This window comes from Misgurnus anguillicaudatus, chromosome 7, assembly GCF_027580225.2.
Source record: "Misgurnus anguillicaudatus chromosome 7, ASM2758022v2, whole genome shotgun sequence".
Classification (NCBI taxonomy): Eukaryota; Metazoa; Chordata; class Actinopteri; order Cypriniformes; family Cobitidae; genus Misgurnus; species Misgurnus anguillicaudatus.
This window is the reverse complement of record NC_073343.2, coordinates 30802427-30824150: the sequence shown is the minus strand read 5'-3', so window position 1 is coordinate 30824150 and position 21724 is coordinate 30802427. Positions and strand designations below refer to the sequence as shown.

At 37.2% G+C, this 21724-nt stretch overlaps 1 protein-coding gene across 1 annotated transcript in view; it reads right to left on the bottom strand.

The window, feature by feature from the left end:
- msrab (methionine sulfoxide reductase Ab) overlaps positions 1-21724 on the bottom strand; it is a 53283-nt gene that overhangs the window by 4931 nt on the left and 26628 nt on the right. Inside the window, 2 exon segments of the mRNA XM_055172831.2 lie at positions 6691-6797; positions 20794-20898. Of these exon segments, the coding sequence (XP_055028806.2) occupies positions 6691-6797; positions 20794-20898 (212 nt within the window).

Here is a 21724-nt window from a genome sequence, read left to right as displayed (position 1 = left end):
AATACTGCTGCTTCAAACAACTTTCACATTTACCAGTTCTGCTCCATGTGTAGGTGTATGCAAACACACACATATATATATACACACACACACATTAAATGTGATATATAGTACATCCACAAGAGACTCACAAAGCATATAAGAAATAAAGTGTTTAAGGGCCAAGGCTGCTTTTTGATGGCGCGTCTTTTGCATCCATGTCTATCTTCACGCACATTTGGCAGGGATTTTTTTTAACGTCTGAGCATGGATGTGCACGTTTGGATACAGTCAGGAATCCATTTTGTCATTCTCGACTGTTCCTGCATTTTGTGAGAGAGCGAAAAGGCAGCAGCGGAGGGTCATGTGACCTGTGAGAGAAGACAGATCAAAGTGTGCGCGTATGATGTACGTGTTTGAAATAACACCCGACGTGACACAGGGCTAAGATTTTGTCGTTACAGCGTTTTGAGGACCTGGGGTAATCGTGTGGCGATTTAAACCAGGTGATTTTGCAACCTTTTGACCAACTAATAAATTATGGCTCAATATCATAATCTGCTAACATGCAGGAAAAAAAAGAAAGGCTGGTTCGAAAATGCAAGTAAGTGTGAAATGTTGTTTGCAATCTATTTCACTTTCGTAAACCGGCACATTTTTCAGTGAAATAGGAGAGTCGATGGGAAGTAATTTCGGGCCGGATTATATCCATCGGGAATGGATGCAATTGGGTCGGTGGGTGTTACGTGCCGGAATCGAGCCGGGTGGGTGGAGAGGAGAGGTTGAAAGTCTGAAAAGCAAAGTCATTTCACTTCAATTGGGAGAGGATTATTGTATATTTTACAATTTGAAAGACTACACACTGTATATAAGCAAAGCACTGTACACAACCAGACAAATAGCATGCGTTTGAAAGCAAATAAAGTGAATTTTTATTTCACGTTTTAAGAAATGCATAAATGTGACGCTGGACCACAAAATGTCATAAGGGTAAAAAAAAATTAAATTGAGAATTATCTAAATTCGAAATAAATAAGCTTTTTATCGATGTATGGTTTTTAGGATAAGACAACATTTGGCCGAGATACAACTATTTGAAGGGCAAAAAATATATAAATTTTGAGAAAATGGCATTTAAAGTTGTCCAAATAAAGTCATTACACATGTTACTAATAATAAATACATTTTTAAATATATTTAAAATAAAGCATTTATAATATCTCCATGGATGATCTTTTTATGCTAATATTTTTTTGGCAAAATCAATAATTTTGACCCATAATGTATTCAGGGTTCCCACACCTTAGTTAACTTCAAATTCAAGGACCTTTCAAGGACTTTCCAGGTCCAATACCCTCAAATTCAAGGACTAAATGTGGGGACACATTTCAAGTGAGTGCAAGGTTACATCGTGTTACCCTCTAAGATACATTGTTACAGTTTCCTTTCGAGGGAACTCGAGCTGCGTCACTGCGGTGACACTTTGGGGACGCCTCCGGGGGTAAGTGCATCTGAATGTATATATCAAATTCAACTAATAGTGAGGCTTAACGACAAAGACAGGGTGACAAGGAGCCAGGAAGTATATCGACATCTGAAATATTGCAAAAGACGGCATTACAAGGACGCAGGAAGTATGGCAAGGGAGACGCAGCGTCTCGTTCCCTTCTCAGGGAACAAGTGTTACATACCTTCCTCGAGACGTTTTCATGTGTCAAACACAACTCTGCAAAAAAGCATTTTGGTATGAATCAACATTCGAATACAAAAGATATAAGCATTTAAAGCGAACAGTTTAGCATGTGTGCTTAAAAGGCTAGAATTTTTATGATATTATACTTCAATATACAGGGAATATAATGTTTTTTTTCCCAGAAAACTTCTTGCACATAATAGATTCAAGCACTTTCAATGACCTGTATCGATGTATGTATATTTTCAGAAATATTTCCCCTAAATTCGCAAACTTTTAAGGATTTCAAGGACCCGTGGGCACCCTGTGTATTGTTGGCTATTGCTATAAATATATACCTTTTTGTGTATTTATTTAGATGGGACAATGCATATTAAAGAAAGTACAATCGAAGTTGATGTAAATTTGCCGGATTTAGCACAATGCTTATTTCCAACCGTAGTCCCAGACATACAAATAAAAACAAAAAACAAGCACCTGTACAAAAGTACCTGTACTACTTATGGTTCAGGGTCACAAATGAAATTACATATTAGATAGACCATCTCTCTGTAGTCTTTAATCTGGACCAAGAGATAAATCTAAACACCCCGAAATATACCTTAATACCTAAAAATAAATTTTAATATCTACAGCAAAACGCAAGCAAATAAAAACACCTCAACCTTCGAAGATAACTTTGAGAAATTGCTTTACTGCGGTAGAAATGTACTTTCCACCCTCCGTGTCTCTCTTTCACACAAGTCGGCTGAATAAAAACTCTTTGATGTTCTGCAAATTTCGACATTTTATTAGCGCACCCCTCTCTCGCTCAGCTCCAGCAGTTAAATGAGCATCTCCTCTCCATGACCACCATCACTGATGGCAGAGTTTTGAGAGACTCTCGATGGGCGCTAATAATTCATTTCCCATCTGTCTGTGATGTCGGTCTGATTCATCACCTAAAGTTAACCTGGTGAAAGTGTCCTCAAAAAAGCTTCATCAAGCACTTTCATTTCTTCCCTAAATTCTCACTTTGCACCGCTGTTTTTTACTGTAGTACATCAAATGCAAATGCAACCGCATGTGTCCTTCTCAAACTTAAAAAGATGACTCTGGGCTAACATGTCTGATCTCATCACTGTTGCTTATGTAACGTCGCCGTTCTTCGAAACCACCTCAGATTTTTTCCGCACTGCTTTTCAACTGCGATGAATTGGGAGAGACAGAGGAAATATATCAGGAGTAATTGATTAAATTTGTGTCGCATACAGCTACTGTTCAACTGTCTAGCCACGATATACAAACAACACCAAACAAAACATTGTTCCTCTTCTCGAGTGAAAAATACATTTTCCAAAATAAAAATAATTTAATTTGCAAGTTACATTTAAACAAGACGTTTATATGGATGATTATCGTTCAGTTGTGCTTCTAAAGTTACGTGCAAACCGGCAGCTACTAGCATCAGCGAAGTCTCATTTCAATGGAATCTTATGCTACGTACACACCAAACACGGGGCATCGCGTTACTCGCTCTAGATTACTTGCTGAATTTAACTTCGTGTCATGCAAATTTTTGCTCGATTTGATATTTTCAACTCGGGCGAAGACGCGTTTGAGGCGAATAGCGCATGTTTTCACAGCAAACGCGACGCCCATATCGTGTCATTTGCATCGCCCCACGCGAGGACGCGTCTGATCCCGTCTTTGCATTGACTTTGTATGTAATCTACTCGCGCAAATCGTTGAACTCACCTCTGGTGTGAACCCACAGTTGGGTGATTCTCACGAAACCATTGAAACACCACGGCACTAATGATTTTGCCTTTAAAATGTGTAATATAGTAACATTAAAAAGCATCAGAATTAACACAATACTGTGTTCTACCTTGCACAATGTGTGATTTCAACATAAGAATTTATCATTGTAAATTTTATCTCATTTTCTGCTGAAATTCTCATTACCGCAATGTGTCCGGCTGTGTTTGAACATGCGTTCTGTTGTAATTTAATCAAATTAACACAAAAATATTAAGAAAAAAAATAAATGGATGTTTTGCTAGACTACTTTAGATGACAGAAAAAATATTTACTGAATATTCATGTATAATAATAATGAAGAAAAATTAGGAAAATTATGTGTCCATGCCTGATGTTCTCATCCTCCGCAACACTTTTTGAGAACAGTTTAAGCACACATACAGAATTTTAATAAAGTTTGATTTTGAGTGACCAAGCACATGGACCAGTTACTTCAAGATGGCTACCAGGTAAGATCATTTTTTTACAGTTAATTTGAAATATTGTCTTGTCAGAATGCTTACACAACATTTTGATTATCATTACCGCAACAGATGCTTATTAAATGTTAATGCAAATAATAGAAGCATAATGCTTTGATTTTAAATGCATGTGCAGAATCTCCAAATTATGTTCTTTTGGGTTTGTCATGTCATTTTGAAAATATGTCAGTGTTGATGTTTTCTGACTGTTGCGGTAATGAGATTTTTTTAGGACTAATTTTTTAAATTATGTTACAAAAAGTGTTAAATGATAAGTAAAAGTTTTTAAATTAATGTTCCCATTTACTCCAGACTTTGTTTTTTCAATGTCTGGTGGGAAAAAAAGTAAATTTAAGCAATTTTTACATTTTCATGCTTGACATTTTTAAAACCAAGTTTTCGTGAGAATCACCCAGTTAGTGATTTCCAGCGACACAAACGACCATTGGCGACAGGAAGTGGGCGTGTCCAGCTAGGCAACAAAATAGAGAACAATTCAACTTTATGCAAATGACAAGCAACTTTCGGGAGTGGCAAACAATGAGTGGAGTTAATTTTCTTTTGTCATTTACTGAGACGACGGTTACTAATTTGTTTATAGTTGTTATTAGGACAACCAGAATGAGGAACACCTCCAAATGACCTCATTGGAAGACTAGTGACACGCAGCAATGAGGTAGCTTGCGGTGTGCATGCACAGTAGGTTAGGTCAATCCTATTGATAACACAATAGTTCAGTCATATTAATTCAATCAATTAATCAAATCAAAATGTATTCATATCTTTTTTTTACAACGTTTAGGCCCGAGTATACTTTTTTACACAATTTTTACATGTATGCGCGGTCAGTGTACAGTGCGCGTGACATATTCGTCATCATAATTGTACTCGTCATATAAATTGTGCCTTTTGTAACCGGTGCCTTTTGTAACCGCGCATACGTTATATTAAGAAATGTTTTAATAAAGATGCGCTAAACTGGCTAAACGATTCCATGTTTGACTCAAGTTTAAATATATAATAATAAGATAAAGGTTTAAAAAAACTTTTATTTCATCCATGTTATTAGTAATGAATAATGCTTTTAGAGGTGCAGTGTGTTAATTTTAGCGGCATCTAGTGGTAAGGTTGCGAATTGTAACCAACGGCTCAGTCCACTGCTTACCTCTTGCTTTTGAAACACATAGAGAAGCTATAGTAGCCGCCACCGGACAAACATGTCATCGTTGGAGACAACTTAGTAAAAAAGTTTGTCCATTAAGGGCTTCTGTAGAAACATGGCTGCACAAAATGGCGGCTTCCATGTAAGGGGACCCTCGGTGTATGTAGATAAAACTTCTCATTCTAAGGCAATAAACACATAACGGTTCATTGTGAAAGGTCTTTATAAACCCCTGATAATTTAGTTTTGTGTATCATTTTGCATTTCTGTCAAGAGATCCTTCTTAAAAATTACACACTGCACCTTTAATACTTTTTATACGTTTTAGTGAAATTGTTGAGTAATTGGAATACAATATTGACAAATTAAAAACTCAAAACTAGGTTGTCTTTCTCTTTTACCCAGAGTAATGGTTTCAAATCACCAAACCTAGTAGAAGCAGTAACAATAATGATAGTTTATTTGGTTAGCACAACACTAATAATATTAATAATAATCATAATAATAATAATAATAATAATAATAATAATAAAATGAAGAGTTTCGTTGCAAAACGAACATTTGTCAAAACATGTTTATTATTATGTTATCATGTTATTATTTTGTTTTATGTTGCTACTTAGCTGTATTTTTAAAGTTATGAAGGTTTAAATCAAAACAAACCAACTGCAGTTGCATTGAAATTAATTGGAATGCACAACCAAAAAACAAGATTTCTGAACAATAAAAAAAACGGTGGTTATCTCGTTTTGCAACGAAACTCTTCAAATATGCATTAACATGATTTAAAAAATGTGCTTCCAGATTATCCTGTGTCAATTAATGTTGCCCAGTTTTAGGACAGAATCTACTTAAAAGGGTGAGCAGTCTGACCAAATCACGAAATCTCATTTTAAGTTAAAATCAGAGTACATTTTAAGTTAAGAAATTAAGTTGATTAAAATATTGATTCACTCTTTTTGATTTTCTTTCTATTGAGAAAGATGCTATAGGACCCTAAAAAGTGTTTGGTGCAAACATCTCGTGCATTATATGTATTGTGTGTGGGGCCTTCGACAGCACGTCCGTTTAGGTCGCCCAATCTGATTGCGTCTTTTAACCACAGCTGCCACCCACAACCATGACCTCTCACCCCCGATACTCACAAGGCCAAGGCCAAACGGGCTTGCTCGACCCCCTGACACCGCCCCATTAACCTTACCCCAATATCACATCTGAGCCTACAAAACACGACCTATGGCCTGAGGAGCAATGGGTTACCATGGTGATGGATTATCCAAGCATCTGCATCTCACAATATGAAGCTTAGCCACACCACGCTGCTGTCCAGCCATCAAGACGAGCTGCGTAAATGAGCGTCCATTAATGTATTTTTCTGACAGGAGTGTTTGGTCATTATTTGAGAGTGAAGAAAATTGAATGTGAAGAGATGACAGAACTACGTTCTTAACTACATTACATAAGAAAAACAAACTTATGCTCCTGTACAGCTCAGTTGGTAGAGCATTGCATTTGCAGTGCAAAGGTAATAGGATCGAACCCAGGGAAAAATGTATAGCACTGTAAGTAAAGTACATCTCGAGATACTGCACCTCCTGGTATATTTGCTTGCTCATCATCGCCAGCTCCTGCTGTTCTGGGCTGTATGTGTAGATGGCTGAACGATACTGTGTGCCATGGTCATTTCCCTGTGCCATTCCTAAAACAATAAAAACACATTTTTAGAAAGACTCAGACCCTCAGGACCTGTCCACATACACAGGAACTTTCAAAACTGTAACTTTTACTATGCATTCGTCCACACGCAAATGCAGTATCAGGTGACTGAAACTGAACTTCTATGAATACACACACACACACACACACACATACAAATGTAAGAAAAATGTAATTTATACATCATTTTTAAATGTATATATAATATGAAATATATAAATAAATATATCTTTACATATAATTGTTTCTTAAATAAATACATGAATATGGGTGTATTTATATATACATAATAATTAGGGCTGGTAAAAGTTTAATCGCAATTAATCGCATACAAAATAAAAGTTATTTTTTGCATAATATATGTGTGTGTACTGTGTGTAATTATTGTGTATATTTAACCCCACACACATACATATATTCATGTCAGATTTTTTTATTTATATATCAATTTTTTTATTTATATATAATATAGAATATATAAAAATATAAATAAATATATATATACATATGTAAATGTTTCTTAAATACATACACGAATGTGTGTGTATTTATATTTCCATAATAATTACACACAGTACACACTCATATATTATGCAAAAAACACTTTTATTTTGTATGCGATTAATCGCAATTAATCTTTTTACAGTCCTAAAATAATTACACGCAGTACACGCACAAACTTTTATTTTGTAAATAATTAATCGTTTGACAGTCCTAGTCTTTACGTTTAGGGATATGTTGCAATCTGTTGGATTGGCAAGCTCTTGACAGCGCTTCATATAGGGGTTTTGCGTGTCCGTGTGGTCGTGAAAAAACTTTGTTTACTAACAAAGGAGGGAAAAACTTTAAAATACCAATGAACGTGTCGACTAGGCCTTAGACTGTTTATACATGTCAACTTTTCAAATGATATTTGTGACCCTATCTGAGAAATCCATCATCCATCTAATGATGATATTTTGAGCATCAAAGTTTAATTTCAATCACTGATTTCAATATCTGACATTAAAGATATCAAGGTTATATTTTCACAAATTACGATTTTATGTAGAAAACCATAAATCACAAAAAAATATATTTGATGTTTTTTTCACAGGCAGGGTCACATTTGACCATATATTACCAAGCAATTTTGCCATGATGTTTAATGTGCAAAATATAATTAAAATAGTTTGGTTTAATATTGCTCTATCATTTCCTAAAACAGTTTTTTCTCTCAGCAGTACTGAATGTCGGCCATCTTGCCATGAGCTTTCTACAGCACAGTGCCTTCTGTACAGTAGCTCCCTCTTCAAAAGGCCAAAGCACTGCGCTCTGATTGGCTAATCCTAAAAAAGTCCCAAAGCGACAGCCAATGACCTTCTCTTTGACCCTGAGGCCTGTACGGTCCTTAATTTGACCAAATGCATCATACAAGCAGCAAGCATCATTCTTATGAAATTAAGAAATTCTTATGTCTCGAGATGTGCAGTATTTTTTAAGATTTGGAAGTTAAAAGAACAGGTCACCATTAAATAAACAATATCTTATAATTTAGTCATCCTCATGCCTATCCCAGATGTATAAAACTTCATTTCTTCAACACAACACAAACAATTTTATAATAAAATGCCATCATGTTATTTTCTGATATGGTACTTAAAATGGCAGCACTCACATACAGTTATCATTAAAGTAATTCAAATGACTCTGGTGGTGGATTAATGAATATGAAATATGTGACCCTTGACCACAAAACTATAAGGGTCAACTTTTGAAATTGAGATTTATACATCATCTGAAAGTTTAATAATAAATAAAAAAAAATCTTGAAAATCTGGTGCAAAAAAATTTAAATATTGAATAAAAGTTGTCCAAATGAAGTGCTTAGCAACACATATTACTAATGATAAATACATTTTTGATATATTTACGCTAAGAAATTTACAAGATATTTTCATGGAACACGATTTTTACTTAATATTAACTTAATATATCTAGTTTTGTGGTCCAGGGTCACAAATTAGAGAAAGATTAATATTTTGAATTATTTAGCAAATCTGAAAGTGAACAAGCATATCCAGGTGATGCATTCAAACATTCACGTAGCTTGTGACTAGTGGTCAAATGCATGTTTTGTCACAAGATATTCAAGAACCAATAATATATGACTTTGAGGAGTTGCTGTAACTTATAAAGTTAAATTAACTTTATTTTGCAAGACACAGCAACTCATCACTTGTCAAGATAAAAAAGAAAGTAAAAATTACTTAAAAATTCAATTTGACTATACTTAATATTTTAAGCCAGGGTAACTAAGAATTTTATAGAGTGAAAGAACTTCAGTCCTCACATTCCCAAATCAGCAATAAGCACATAAGAAATCAATCCACACAGCATAATTTGATTTCCTAATATGAAAACTTTGTAAACTTTTCTTTTTTTAATTTTCAAACTTCCCCATTTACTTTCAGCACAGGGAAAGTGGTGCCAAGAAAGCCGACAACTTTTAAACAACACAAGTGTTGTAAATTATGACAAAATGTAAAATTTTGAGTAAACTATCCCGGTAATCCTTTAACTTTCACATCAGGGGGTTAAAAAGTGGCAAACACGCACAAAATGAGCACTCCGTCTACTCCACCCGACAGAGTGCTGCACTTCATTTTTAGCCTCTTTCACAGTGCTTAGTTATTATTGATGATCCTCCCTCTTCAAGCTGAATAATACACAGAAATCTCTCCTCTAAAACCGCACGCAGATGACGACAGAAGAGGATGGTGAAGACGCACGGGGTCAGAGTGGAGAGCTGAGCAAAATCCGACTCCAGAAATGTCACACACAGCCTCCCGCAGGAAAACCGCTGCTGTTAATGCAGAGGTCAAGAAGCATCACCCTTTGCTTTAGAGAGGAAAGGAAGAAAAGATCAACTATGTGTATTTGTGAGCGAATAAGATGCAGGCGTGCATGTGAGAACGTGTTTGCAACATCATCCTGACAGATTTCAATACATCCATGCTGCTGTGACCTGGAGATGGGGCTGTGACGGTAGCAGAATTAATTCACAGCGGTGAATTAAAACTTTAAGTCCAGAGACGGTTTTACATGTGCATTTACAACCGTAGGATTTGTCCCCAGAATTAAATGGTCTATTATTACCTTATTTGAAAGGATCATGAATAATAATGTTGAGCTCTGCTCTGATTGGCTGTTTCACAGAGCAGCTCCTTCAGTAGCTCTGTGTTTGTGTAGAAGATACAGATTTTGAGGAATAATACATTTTTCGGAGAATGTTAATGGGCGTTTCTGAATGGAAAGTTTATGTTTTTTCGGTATGGACCCGCAAAACTAAAAGTAGAACTTTAGCCTAAACGTTAGCATATAGCATAAACTAGCATATAAGGCTAACTCAGCAGTCACAACTTTGTTTTTAGCATCGTAACAACATTGTACTTAATGTAATGTGTAATTTAATGTTGGGGAAGATATCATGACTGTAACGTCACAGTCTGTGTTATGTTGAGATTGGCTCCAGCTGTCTTTTGCATGCACGAGGTTTACATAAAAAGGAGGAAACAATCGAGTTTGAGGCTAACGATATATATCCAAAGAAAATACAGTTTTCCATTCTACGGGATATTATGATTATTTTTATGTACAGTACTGTGCAAAAGTCTTAGGCCACCATGCCACCATTAGACATGTTGTTATTTGCAATGGTATTGTGTTTATCATCAATTTTCTCCATCACGGTGTGTTAAAGCAACACTATGTAGTTTTTTTATCTTTAAATAATGTCTCTAAAATTATTTCAGTGTTAAAACAACTTTTAACTGGACAAATTGTACTGTTGCTGCAACCTGAGCAGCCTCCTAGCTGCTACAAGCACACTCTGAAAGTGGCGGTGGAGGGTAGAGCACACAGCCCCACCCCTCCCCCTGCCTGCAAAAGAGTGTGTGATACCAGGCACTGTTGCGCTTTTCAACCACATGGGGGAGCTGTAATTCATTTTTACATGGAAACTACATAGTGTTGCTTTAAAGGTTTGTAAAAATAGTGTGAGAAATTCAGTGGACGTAACAGTTGTTTCTTAAATTAAAGCTGCACAATCTGTTTGTGTAGACTGACTGCAGTGTGGCTAAGCCAGAGATGTCGGCATCATTCCGAATCTGAAGTTTAACCGTCACACCAAATGTCAATCATGTGTCAACGCTTCAAGACTTCAGTCTGCTGGGTTCATGGCTTTGACTTTTACTCCATGTCTCCTTGATAAACTTACTAAACTGAGGAATCACAAACGCACACTGACAGAACTCAAACTCGCATGCGTGGCGTATATTTGTATTTTATAAGAGCATGTTTGATAATGAAAGATATACGGTGTGTCCATTCGAGTGTGAGATGTTATAATGTGTGTGCTTGTGATGAAGAGTTAAAGGAAGATTGTGTATGACGTAGGGTTATGGGTTTGTGCATGTGTGTGCCCTGTGGGTACAGTGAAGCGGTGTGCGTGCGAGAGCAGCCAACTAAGAGGAATGGTGCAGAGCGGGGTCTATTTTTACACCTCTTATGTAACACACATATACAGATCCTCACATCTCTTTCGCACACACGGATATTTGTACGCTCTCTTTGGAAAGAAATATTTATTATCTCTTATTATATTTTTGGACTGTTATTTTTAATGTAAGTGATATTAGTTGTTTTTTAAATGAAATACACTATGCATTTCCCCTCAAGTGCAGAAGTTTTTAAATATTTTTGTCAGATAAACTCACTTAACCTTGATTATTTACTTGGAAGTACCCCCTGAGATTTTAAGGTAATGTTTCAAAAATGTATTGTTTAAGGACAAAAAAACGTTTTCATCCGTTTTAAAGTTTTTATTCGTAGTATTTTATATAGTTATTCTTATTATTTCCTTGTCACCAGACCTTCATCTGGTCATTTTCTTTTATTGGTACATAAAACATATCTGTCCATTTTGCATGAGTTCTCAGTTTTTTAATATATTGTACAGTTGTGTAATGACACATGACATGCGGATTAAACAAATAAAATTTATTATTTTGTAAGTAAGTGTTTTATTTAGATTTTTAAATTTTGTAAGTGTTTTATTTAGATTTTAATTTTTTAAAATTATTTATTTATATTTTGTGATTTGTAAAATGGGGTTCGTGAGTTGTAATCAATACAATCCAACCCTGATCTAGTGCAGTGGTTCTCAAACTTTTCAGTGTACGGCCCCCTTTGTGTACGGTGCATTTCTTTGCGGCCCCCCCAAAGAATATTTATGACAAAAAACAGTTCTAAAACTTCACATTTTAATTAAACAAAACATTAAATTAAAAAAATAATAAGGCGGCACTACTTTGTATAAGTTTAATTTCACAGAATTCATGATAAATTAATGTATTTTATAAAATGTCATAAAACTGGGGCCCCCCTGGCACCATCTCGCGGCCCCCCTGGGGGCCCCAGACCCCAGTTTGAGAACCACTGATCTATTGTATACATTTTAGAAAAGCAGTATCGACCAAAATGGAAAATGACGTCAAACACAACACAATACAAATCAGTAAATGGGTGATTCTCACGAAACCATTGAAACACCACGGCACTAATGATTTTAGCTTTAAAATGTGTAATATAGTAACATTAAAAAGCATCAGAATTAACATAATACTGTGTTCTACCTTGCACAATGTGTGATTTCAACATAAGAATTTATAATTGGAAATTTTATCTCATTTTCTGCTGAAATTCTCATTACCGCAATGTGTTCGGCTGTGTTTGAACATGTGTTATGTTGTAATTTTATCAAATGAACACAAAAATATTAAGAAAAAAATAAATGGATGTTTTGCTAGACTCCTTTAGATGAAAGAATTTTTTTTACTGAATATTCATGTATAATAATAATGAAGAAAAATTAGGAAAATGATGTGTCCATGCCTGATGTTCTCATCCTCCGCAACACTTTTTGAGAACAGTTTAAGCACACATACAGAATTTTAATAAAGTTTGATTTTGAGTGACCAAGCACATGGACCAGTTACTTCAAGATGGCTACCAGGTAAGATCTTTTTTTTTACAGTTAATTTGAAATATTGTCTTGTCAGAATGCTTACACGACATTTTGATTATCATTACCGCAACAGATGCTATTAAATGTTAATTTAATTAATAGAAGCATAATTCTTTGATTTTAAATGCATGTGCAGAATCTCCAAATTATGTTCTTTCAGGTTTGTCATGTCATTTTGAAAATATGTCAGTGTTGATGTTTTCTGACAAATTTTTTAAATTATGTTACAAAAAGTGTTAAATGATAAGTAAAAGTTTTTAAATTAATGTTCCCATTTACTCCAGACTTTGTTTTTCAATGTCTGGTGGGAAAAAAGTAAATTTAAGCAATTTTTACATTTTCATGCTTGACATTTTTAAAATCAAGTTTTTGTGAGAATCACCCAAATATAAATTTTAATGGTACTTCAGATGTCTGTGTTTTCTGTTTTGCCCAACATAAGCTCAGACACCATCAAACTGAAGCGTAATGTCTCTGCAGATTAACCTAGTTCTAATAGTGACGGATGGCCCTGCCCCTCTTTTGCCACGTAAGCAAAATATGACCATTGAGTGTGTGAATTGTCCAGCGTTCAACACATCCGATTTTTGGTTAAATGAGTACATCACCCAGGTACTTACAGTAACAGCACTACTTTTTTGGTCTTTTCCAATGTAAAAACTACTCAGACACAATTTATACTACAAAATGGAGAACACGATTTAGATTTTTAGGGTGGTGACCAATTTTACACATAAATAAATGGCTCTTATTTTTCTGAACACTACACGCATAATTCACCCCAAAATACTAAATTATATAATGTACTCCCAAGCAAAAAAAAGCCGGGATATGTCCGGGATCATTTGATTTTCCGAAATCTGTGCGTGCATTCACACTAGGGCTGTAACGATTAATCGTGCAAATGCACGTTTTCACAATGAATGAATTTGAATGAATTACGGCGAAATCCCGGCACATCTGAACGCCAGAGGGCGCTCTCATGCTGAAACTCCTTTGTGCCACAGAAGTAGCAGCATTACAAACGCTATTGCAGGAAATGTCTACAGAAATATTTAAATCACTGTTCTTCTAATTGTTTCAGGTATTTTCATGATGATAAAGAATATTTTGAATGATTTTTATTTAACAAGTGTTGCTTTTTTAAATGCACGTTATAAACGACTCATAATGATTTTAGATTGATAAGGACTTCCTACTGACCAAATGCCGTAGTACACGCACAAGCTGTGCATGAAACAAAGAATCGCAGACACGCGATTTAATCGTTACATCCCTAATTCAAACACATACCGTAAAAATCCCGTAAAGACATGCAAGGTATTTAAAGTCCTGCACTTGGTAGGTGCGGACCGCAAGCACTGTGATTGGTCCACCAGATACCCTCCCGTCAGGTAAAAAACTGCGTCATAGGTATTTCAGTTTGCAATGATGAGAACAAAGATGGACTAAGGTAAGGAGTGATTTAACTCCACCTGCAACATAAGTCGTTGTTTATTTACTTAATTCACTACTGGTCATCTCAAAACATAAGTTGCCGTTTCTCCTTCGTTTGTGGGTTAAACTTGCCAAGCTGCTGCTTCATTGACGGTCGCACTGCTACTGTGGTAACACGCGTGGATACTGCCTACCAACGGTCTGCATGTGTTTTTGCACGTCGACGCAGACGACGCAAAAGTATAAATGAAAACGGAAGCGTAACCTACGCCATCGCGGCTATGCCATAGGACCTACGCACAACTATAATGAGCCCTTAAGGAGTGTTTGATGCGCTGTTGAGTCATGCAATGATCTTAGCTTCAGTGTGGAAAGCGAAGAGCTCCGTGATCTCTGCTTCAGTCCAGTTTGGCACCATTTCTTGTCGTGAATGTTGATCTGCTTTAAATCCCTGTGTCAAATAGCTAAAGCATAACTTTTTGTTCCAATGACACTAACAACGGCACGCCCCTTACGCCATTGTTTCTGCGTCTTTTTCACACAGAATGCTTTCCGTGAATGTTACGGCAATGTTACTAGGTCCTATTTTTGGGAGCCATCCCAGAACATTTACAGGACGTGTTTGTGTTCACACAGAAAACCTCTCTGCCAATTTTACGGAAATTTTCTGGGAACAAAGTGCTGTGTGAATGGGGTACGATGTGTTCTGAAAAACAATAGTTTCTGTAAAATAGCAATAAAATGAAACTGAAGTGAAATGTTGCTTTGTTAACCTCTTAAACTATGCCACCCCCAGAGGACCAACCGGTGGGTCCAATATTGCATCATCACATTTATTAGAAAAAAGTGGTATGCACAAAACTAAAACTATATTGTGTCTTTTGAAAGCTTAGAACCTCAGCTTTCTAACCATTCCGATCAATTCTGCATTTACGTTACATAACTTGTGAAATGTGCTATTCATACTCAGCCATTATGCATTTACTTCACAATAGAGAAAGTGTAAAATAACAGCAGGGTTACAGAGAGTGAGTAGGATTATGCTGATCATGTGATCTTAACATGTCAGCCCCCACGAGGCGATTCATTCCATGTAAAAATAAAACGGCTTTTATTAGTCTACCAGTACCACTAGTTTTCATCTTCAGTATGTGTTCAAAAAGAAATGATTTTGTTCAAAACAAACACGTTTAAGAGGTTAAACCTTTCGAAAAAAAAAAAATACTGAGTACACTCTTAAAAAATGCTGGGTTATTTTCAATCCATGCAGCATCTGGTCAAAAAGGAAACAAGCCCAGCACACATAACCAATGCTGGGTTGTTTAATCCCAAAATGCTGGGTTGTTTTAACTCATTATATTTTTATTACAATTTCAACCCAGCTGCTGGGCTCGTCCCTTTTGACCCAACGCTAGGTTGAAAATAACCCAGCATTTTTTTAAAGAGCAACAAAAACAACAGAAGTGACTATACAATAATCTGCTTCTTCATGTCTCCATCAAAATGCTTTATTCCAACAAAATCATCAATCAGATCCACTTCTTTAACCGTTTCTCATCTACTTGCTATAAATGACCTCTGTTGGCCCCTCCCCCTCTAGTTGATTGACAAACTCTAATGAGCCTCCCCATCAGGGAGGGGCCAGGGTCAAGGTCACTCCCCGAGAGGCACGTGCCCGTTACAGACCGAACCCCACAAAGACTCATTTAGAAACGCAGCCTTTTATTCGTGTCCCATTTGGTGGCTTGTGCACAAAACGGTGCAACTGAACCCAATAACCTTTGTTTTCAACAATAAATCAAGAGCGTTTGAGGCCTGCAGAGGGATTATGAAGATGACACACAATTAGCTCGGGTAACGATGTTTTGCCCTGCGTGGCTCAATATACTAAAATGTCAGTCACAGGTTACACATTGAGAGCAAGCGGATTTAACATCTGGAGTCGAAAAAAGTCTGAGATCTGAGCTCGGCTGGCGTTGATGCTTGTGTGTGTTTTTACATTTATGCATTTGGCAGATGCTTTTACATTTTATCAGTATGCGTCACCTGGAAATCGAACCTCAAAACTTTTGCACAGCTAATGCAATTAATGTAGAAACAAGTTGTTTAATTGCATAATAAAAGTAAACAAATAGGTGGCGGTATTTTCATGAAAAGCCACAATGAAGTATTTTGGCAAACAAATAAGGGTTTATAAACAGCGTGTGGTTAGCAGTTTAATAAGTCACTTAGAATTAAGGGTTCTAGGTCAGATTATGCACCAAATTTTAATGCCTACAGTCAAATATTTTGGCTTGCGTGACTAACACTCTTTGTATAGTCAAAGCGAAAGTGCAGAATGTCTTGTCGAATAAGAATGCAAGAAATCATTTCTGCTAGCACAAAATAAACCCCGTACCAGCGACTACCGACCCTCTTCGTGTTCGATTTGTGTTTAAACGTTAACCAAATGTTAAAGATGTTAATGAGACACAGCGAGCGCCTGTGTCAGCCATTTTGTCTTTCAACGTAAAGTGCGCGTTGATGCATCTTTCTGACGCAGCAGCTACATAAATACTGCAAATCGAAAGGAAGAAAGCATGACAAGATAAAAGATTAAAGTGGTAAGGCCCAAAAAAATGAGGACAAAGGTGGGGGGGAGTCCCGCCCGCTTTCGCATCATTCCGAGGTAGCGCAACGGAGGAGAGCGAACGAAAGATAAAAGCGAATGGTGAGAATCATGCGAGTCACTGCGGAAACGCAGAGAGGGGATGATGGTGAAGGGAAGCGAGGGACGATGGAGAGAAGAAGACAGGGTTGGGGGAGGAGTGGAAAGAGGGGAAGAAGAGGGGGAAGATAAGATGCTGTTATCCTGTACACAGACTAAGAGCCCCGGGGTCCACTGGGAACGAGGGAAGGGGGGCTTTCTTAAAAAGGAAGTAACAAACTGCTGAGGCGCTCATGCGTGTGTTTTACTCATGTGTGTGTGTCTGTAGGACCGCACGTCTTCACTTTACAGTTTGCCACAGGCGATAATATTGTTTAACTGGCTTCAGTCATTTCTTCCAAGAACCCAATTTTCCTGACTTGCCTCTCTTCGGGCTTCTTTTACCGTTTTTCAGGATGGGCCGAGATGTAGCATGACTGCATGTAATACAGCCCAACTTGATCGAATGCACCTTTTCGATACCATGACCCAAAGACTCAGAGCAAGCGTGGCTGGGTATGAGATGGGGGTACGAGATGGAAGCGTGCTTGGGAAGCCTGATTGGCTGTGGATGTTGCTATCCCTGCCGTGATTGGACAATCCCAAAATCATGCTGCTGAAAGCAGAACCCTTTGAACTATGAGACAGCAGATGAACACACAGGTCCCCATGCATTACGGAAACAACCGCAGCATACATACACTGACATTCACATACGCGTACCAAACCTCACGTGTATGATTTCATATGCAGGTATGTACGTATAGCCTTTGCGATGAAGTACACTAATGAGGCGCATAGATCCAGTGTGAGCGTCTGGGTACGGACAAATGGAGTGCGCATTAAGCAGGCATGGACGAGTAGCCTACAGAGATGTTCCTGGTTTTCCGTGGCCAATCGTAGCGCAGAGGTCGGCACCCAAAAAAATGCAAACTGACGGTTCTGTCATGCACCCGGGCCGTGCTCGTCATGCTTTCAAACTTAAACTCCTGCAGGGCCACAGCTGAAACATGCAAAATGAGACAGGAGAATGAACGTTCTGGTTGAATGCACAAAATTGCTACTTTGATAACAAATTTACCACATCGAACAATGCATTTATAAACAATTAAAGGACTTTTTCCATGTTTAAGTGCTAAAACTGGGTCCCTAGTGCTTCTATCAACCTAGAAAATGTATAAACGATCAACCCCGCAACTTAGTTTTGGTAAACCATTCTCTGTAAACATGTGAAAAAACAGGTAATTGAAATTTGGCTCCCCCTGTGATGTCAGAAGGGGATAATACTACCCCTTAATCTGCACTATCCAAACACAGCACTGCCATTTAGTGCAGAGATCAGCTCATTTGCACACCCAAAACGGCACATTTTTGCACACACCGACAAAGTGTCAATTTTAACATGCTATAATAAATTATCTATATGGTATTTTGAGCTAAAACTTCACATACACACTCTGGGGACACCAAATATTTATTTTAAATATTTAAAAAGTCTTTTGAAATGTCCTCTTTAATTATATACTTTAAATTGTCAGCAATATAACCCATAGTCTGGTAAGTTTTCATTTTTTGTGGACTCCGATTGTTACATGCAATACAATTTAATTATGATTTAAAACAGCACTACAAATTGGAAATAGTTCAGCTTTAAAATGCATTTTGAGGCCACTGGATTACTACATTTACTTTTACATTTATGCATTTGGCAGGTGCTTACATCAAAATGGACTTTTGGTTTTATTTGTTTATTTATTTCATTTCATTTACTCTTTGGCTATGGTTAGACATCTATTAAATTAAATTAAATTTTGCCTTGTTTTAGCCTAGACGTCTAGGCTGTGTTTCGATGGCTATTAGACGTCCTTTAAATGCAAAATTGCTTGCTGGGCATGTTTATAACGCAAGAACGTAAACATACCCATCTGATCGCAGTCTAGGTCATCCAGGCTTTCTTAAAGGCTTTTTTTGAAAATATGAAAATATTTTCCAGCTCCCTTAGAGTTAAACATATGATTTGTACCATTTTGGAATCCATTCAACTGATCTCCGGGTCTGGTGCTACCACTTTAAGCATAGCTTAGCATAATTCATTGAATCTGATTAGACCATTAGCGGTTCGCTAAAAAATAACCAAAGACTTTCGATATTTTTCCTATTTAAAACTTGACTCTTCTGTAATTACATCGTATACTAAGACCGACGGAAAATTCAAAGTTGCAATAGTTGCTAAATAGTCCTCTGCTATTGAGAGTTACCAAAGGGACTATTTTCAGGCAGTGCGTAATATCATTGCGCCTCCTGCAGCCATGTTACAGCAACAAAGTCCTCGATTATTACGCCAGAATAAGAGTATAGTTCCTAGCCATATCGGCCTAGAAAATCGTAACTTTTAATCTTCCGTCGGTATCAGTACGCGATGCAACCACAGAAGAGTCAAGCTTTAAATAAGACCTTCAATATTTCTCCTTAGTTATTTCTCTGCGTGATGCCAACGGTCCAATCAGATTCAATGGATTATGCTAAGCTACGCCAAAAGTGGCACCGCCAGACCCGGAGCCCAGCCGAACGGACTCCAAAATGGCAAAAATCAAATGTTTCAAAAAAAGCGGAGTGTCCCTTTAAGGCCAACTAGATACAGGTAGCTCACCAACTAGTCGAATTTATAAACATGTACTTTTGCCCATCCCTATTTGTGTGGGTGAAGGAAAACACATCAAGCTATACGTTTCATCACGCTATTTCTGACAACCCCCGGCTCTTACGAGTAATTTTCTGCACTTTGCTTATACTGGGGCATTCCAGCTGACAGGGTGATGCCGTTCTGGGTGACTTTTTTTTAAAGCTTAGACACCTTCAAAACATGATGTGAATTAGAGAGCCCAAAAACACAGGGTAATCATGTCAGCACAAACTGACAATTTGACATCTAAAGGATGTTTAGGAAACCACTCTGCAACCTTTAAATATGCACTTCCATACAGATACGAATAGGGTTTTGGGCTTGTGTTTTGAATAATGGATGGATGGACGTATGGATGGACACATCATTGATCATTTCAAAAAGATATTGGCATCTTATAGAATGAAAAGACATTACTGTGAAGTTATTACAAGATCTTACTGAATGAAATGACATCACTCACAACTATTTAGGCACAAATTGCCGGCTCACAGTCAAAGTGATGGAGAAGCTGAAGCGTGGCGAGAGCATGTGTGGCCTCAGATCCTCAGGGTCAGCCTTTATGAATGTTTCACAGGAGTGTCTCTTCCTCTTTTCTCTCTCTGTTTCAGGGTGACTGAGCACAGAGAGCCAAAGAGCATCTTCATGCATCAGGCATACTGTTACATCAGAGAGAGAGAGAGAGAGACAGAGAGATGTTGAGGCTGTCTTTAGTGCTGGACCACAGGCACACAAGCAAGCCTGATTTATTCTCAAATGAGGACTTAAACAAGCAAAAATCAACCACAAATATCTGCTGTGTTCACTGTTGGTTCTGGGAGATTGCAGGAATAGGTGATGCTTGCACGAATGCTGTGGCTCTTTCTCCTCTCATGGTTGAATTGGTCTCAGACACATTAACATAGCCTGTCTGAGGCTGTTTCAGTTCCCGTGAGATCATCCTGACCCTCCAGCATCACACGCACGCAGGCCGGTGTGAACGCACAGATGCAGCCGAACTCGTATTTTAACCTCGTGGGGCCGTTTGATTTCGGACCACTGCATCTCGCACCCATGGGGTCTTTATGTATGTGCATGTGTTTGTGTGTGAAAGTTTTTTTGTCTACCTTGAGTGGGGTCATGGCTTTCCCAGAAGACTTTAAGAAGTTTATCTAAACTGACGTCTTTAGGAGAGAAGACCACTCGGACTACCTCTGTGTGTCCCGTTAGACCTGGAGAGAATAAGAGACAAAGAGATACAGTCAATATAGTAGATTTTAAAGGGATGGTTCAGCCAAATATGAAAATTCTTTCATCATTTACTCACTCTCATGTGGTTACAAACCTGTATACATTTTTTTTGTTCTGATGAACACAAAGGAAAATATTTTGAGGAATGTTTGTAACCAAAATGAACTTGAGATCCATTTACTTCCATAGTAAGAAAAAAAAATACTATGGACGTGAATGGGGTACACGGACGGTTTGGTTACAAACATTTCCTTAAAATATTCTACTACAAAGAAAGAAATTTATACAGGTTTGTAACAACATGTGATTATTATAATGAATCGCCAATTAAATTGAAACTAGATGAACTAATGTGGCTAGTTTTTTGACGTTTGACATAGGTTTGTTTGCCAGGGAATGCAAAGACTGATAAAAGGATACAAGATGTGTCCCAAAAACCCTTTTGTGTATAGAACTACTTTAAAACAACATGTTCAGGATTCAGGATTAGCCACTGCAAATGCACCCAAACCTGTGTTACCCTTTTAAAGGAAAACACCACAGTTTTTCAATATTTTACTATGTTCTTGCCTCAACTTGGACAAATTAATACATACCTATCTTTTTTCAATGCGTGCACTTCATCTTTGTACAGTGCATCGTGAATGTTTTAGCATTTAGCCTAGCCCCATTCATTTCTTAGGATCCAAACAGGGATGAATTTAGAAGCCACCAAACACTTTTGTGTTTTCCCTATTTAAGGCTGTTACATGAGTAGTTGCATGACTAAGTATGGTGGCACAAAATAAAACGTGGCGTATTTTAAGC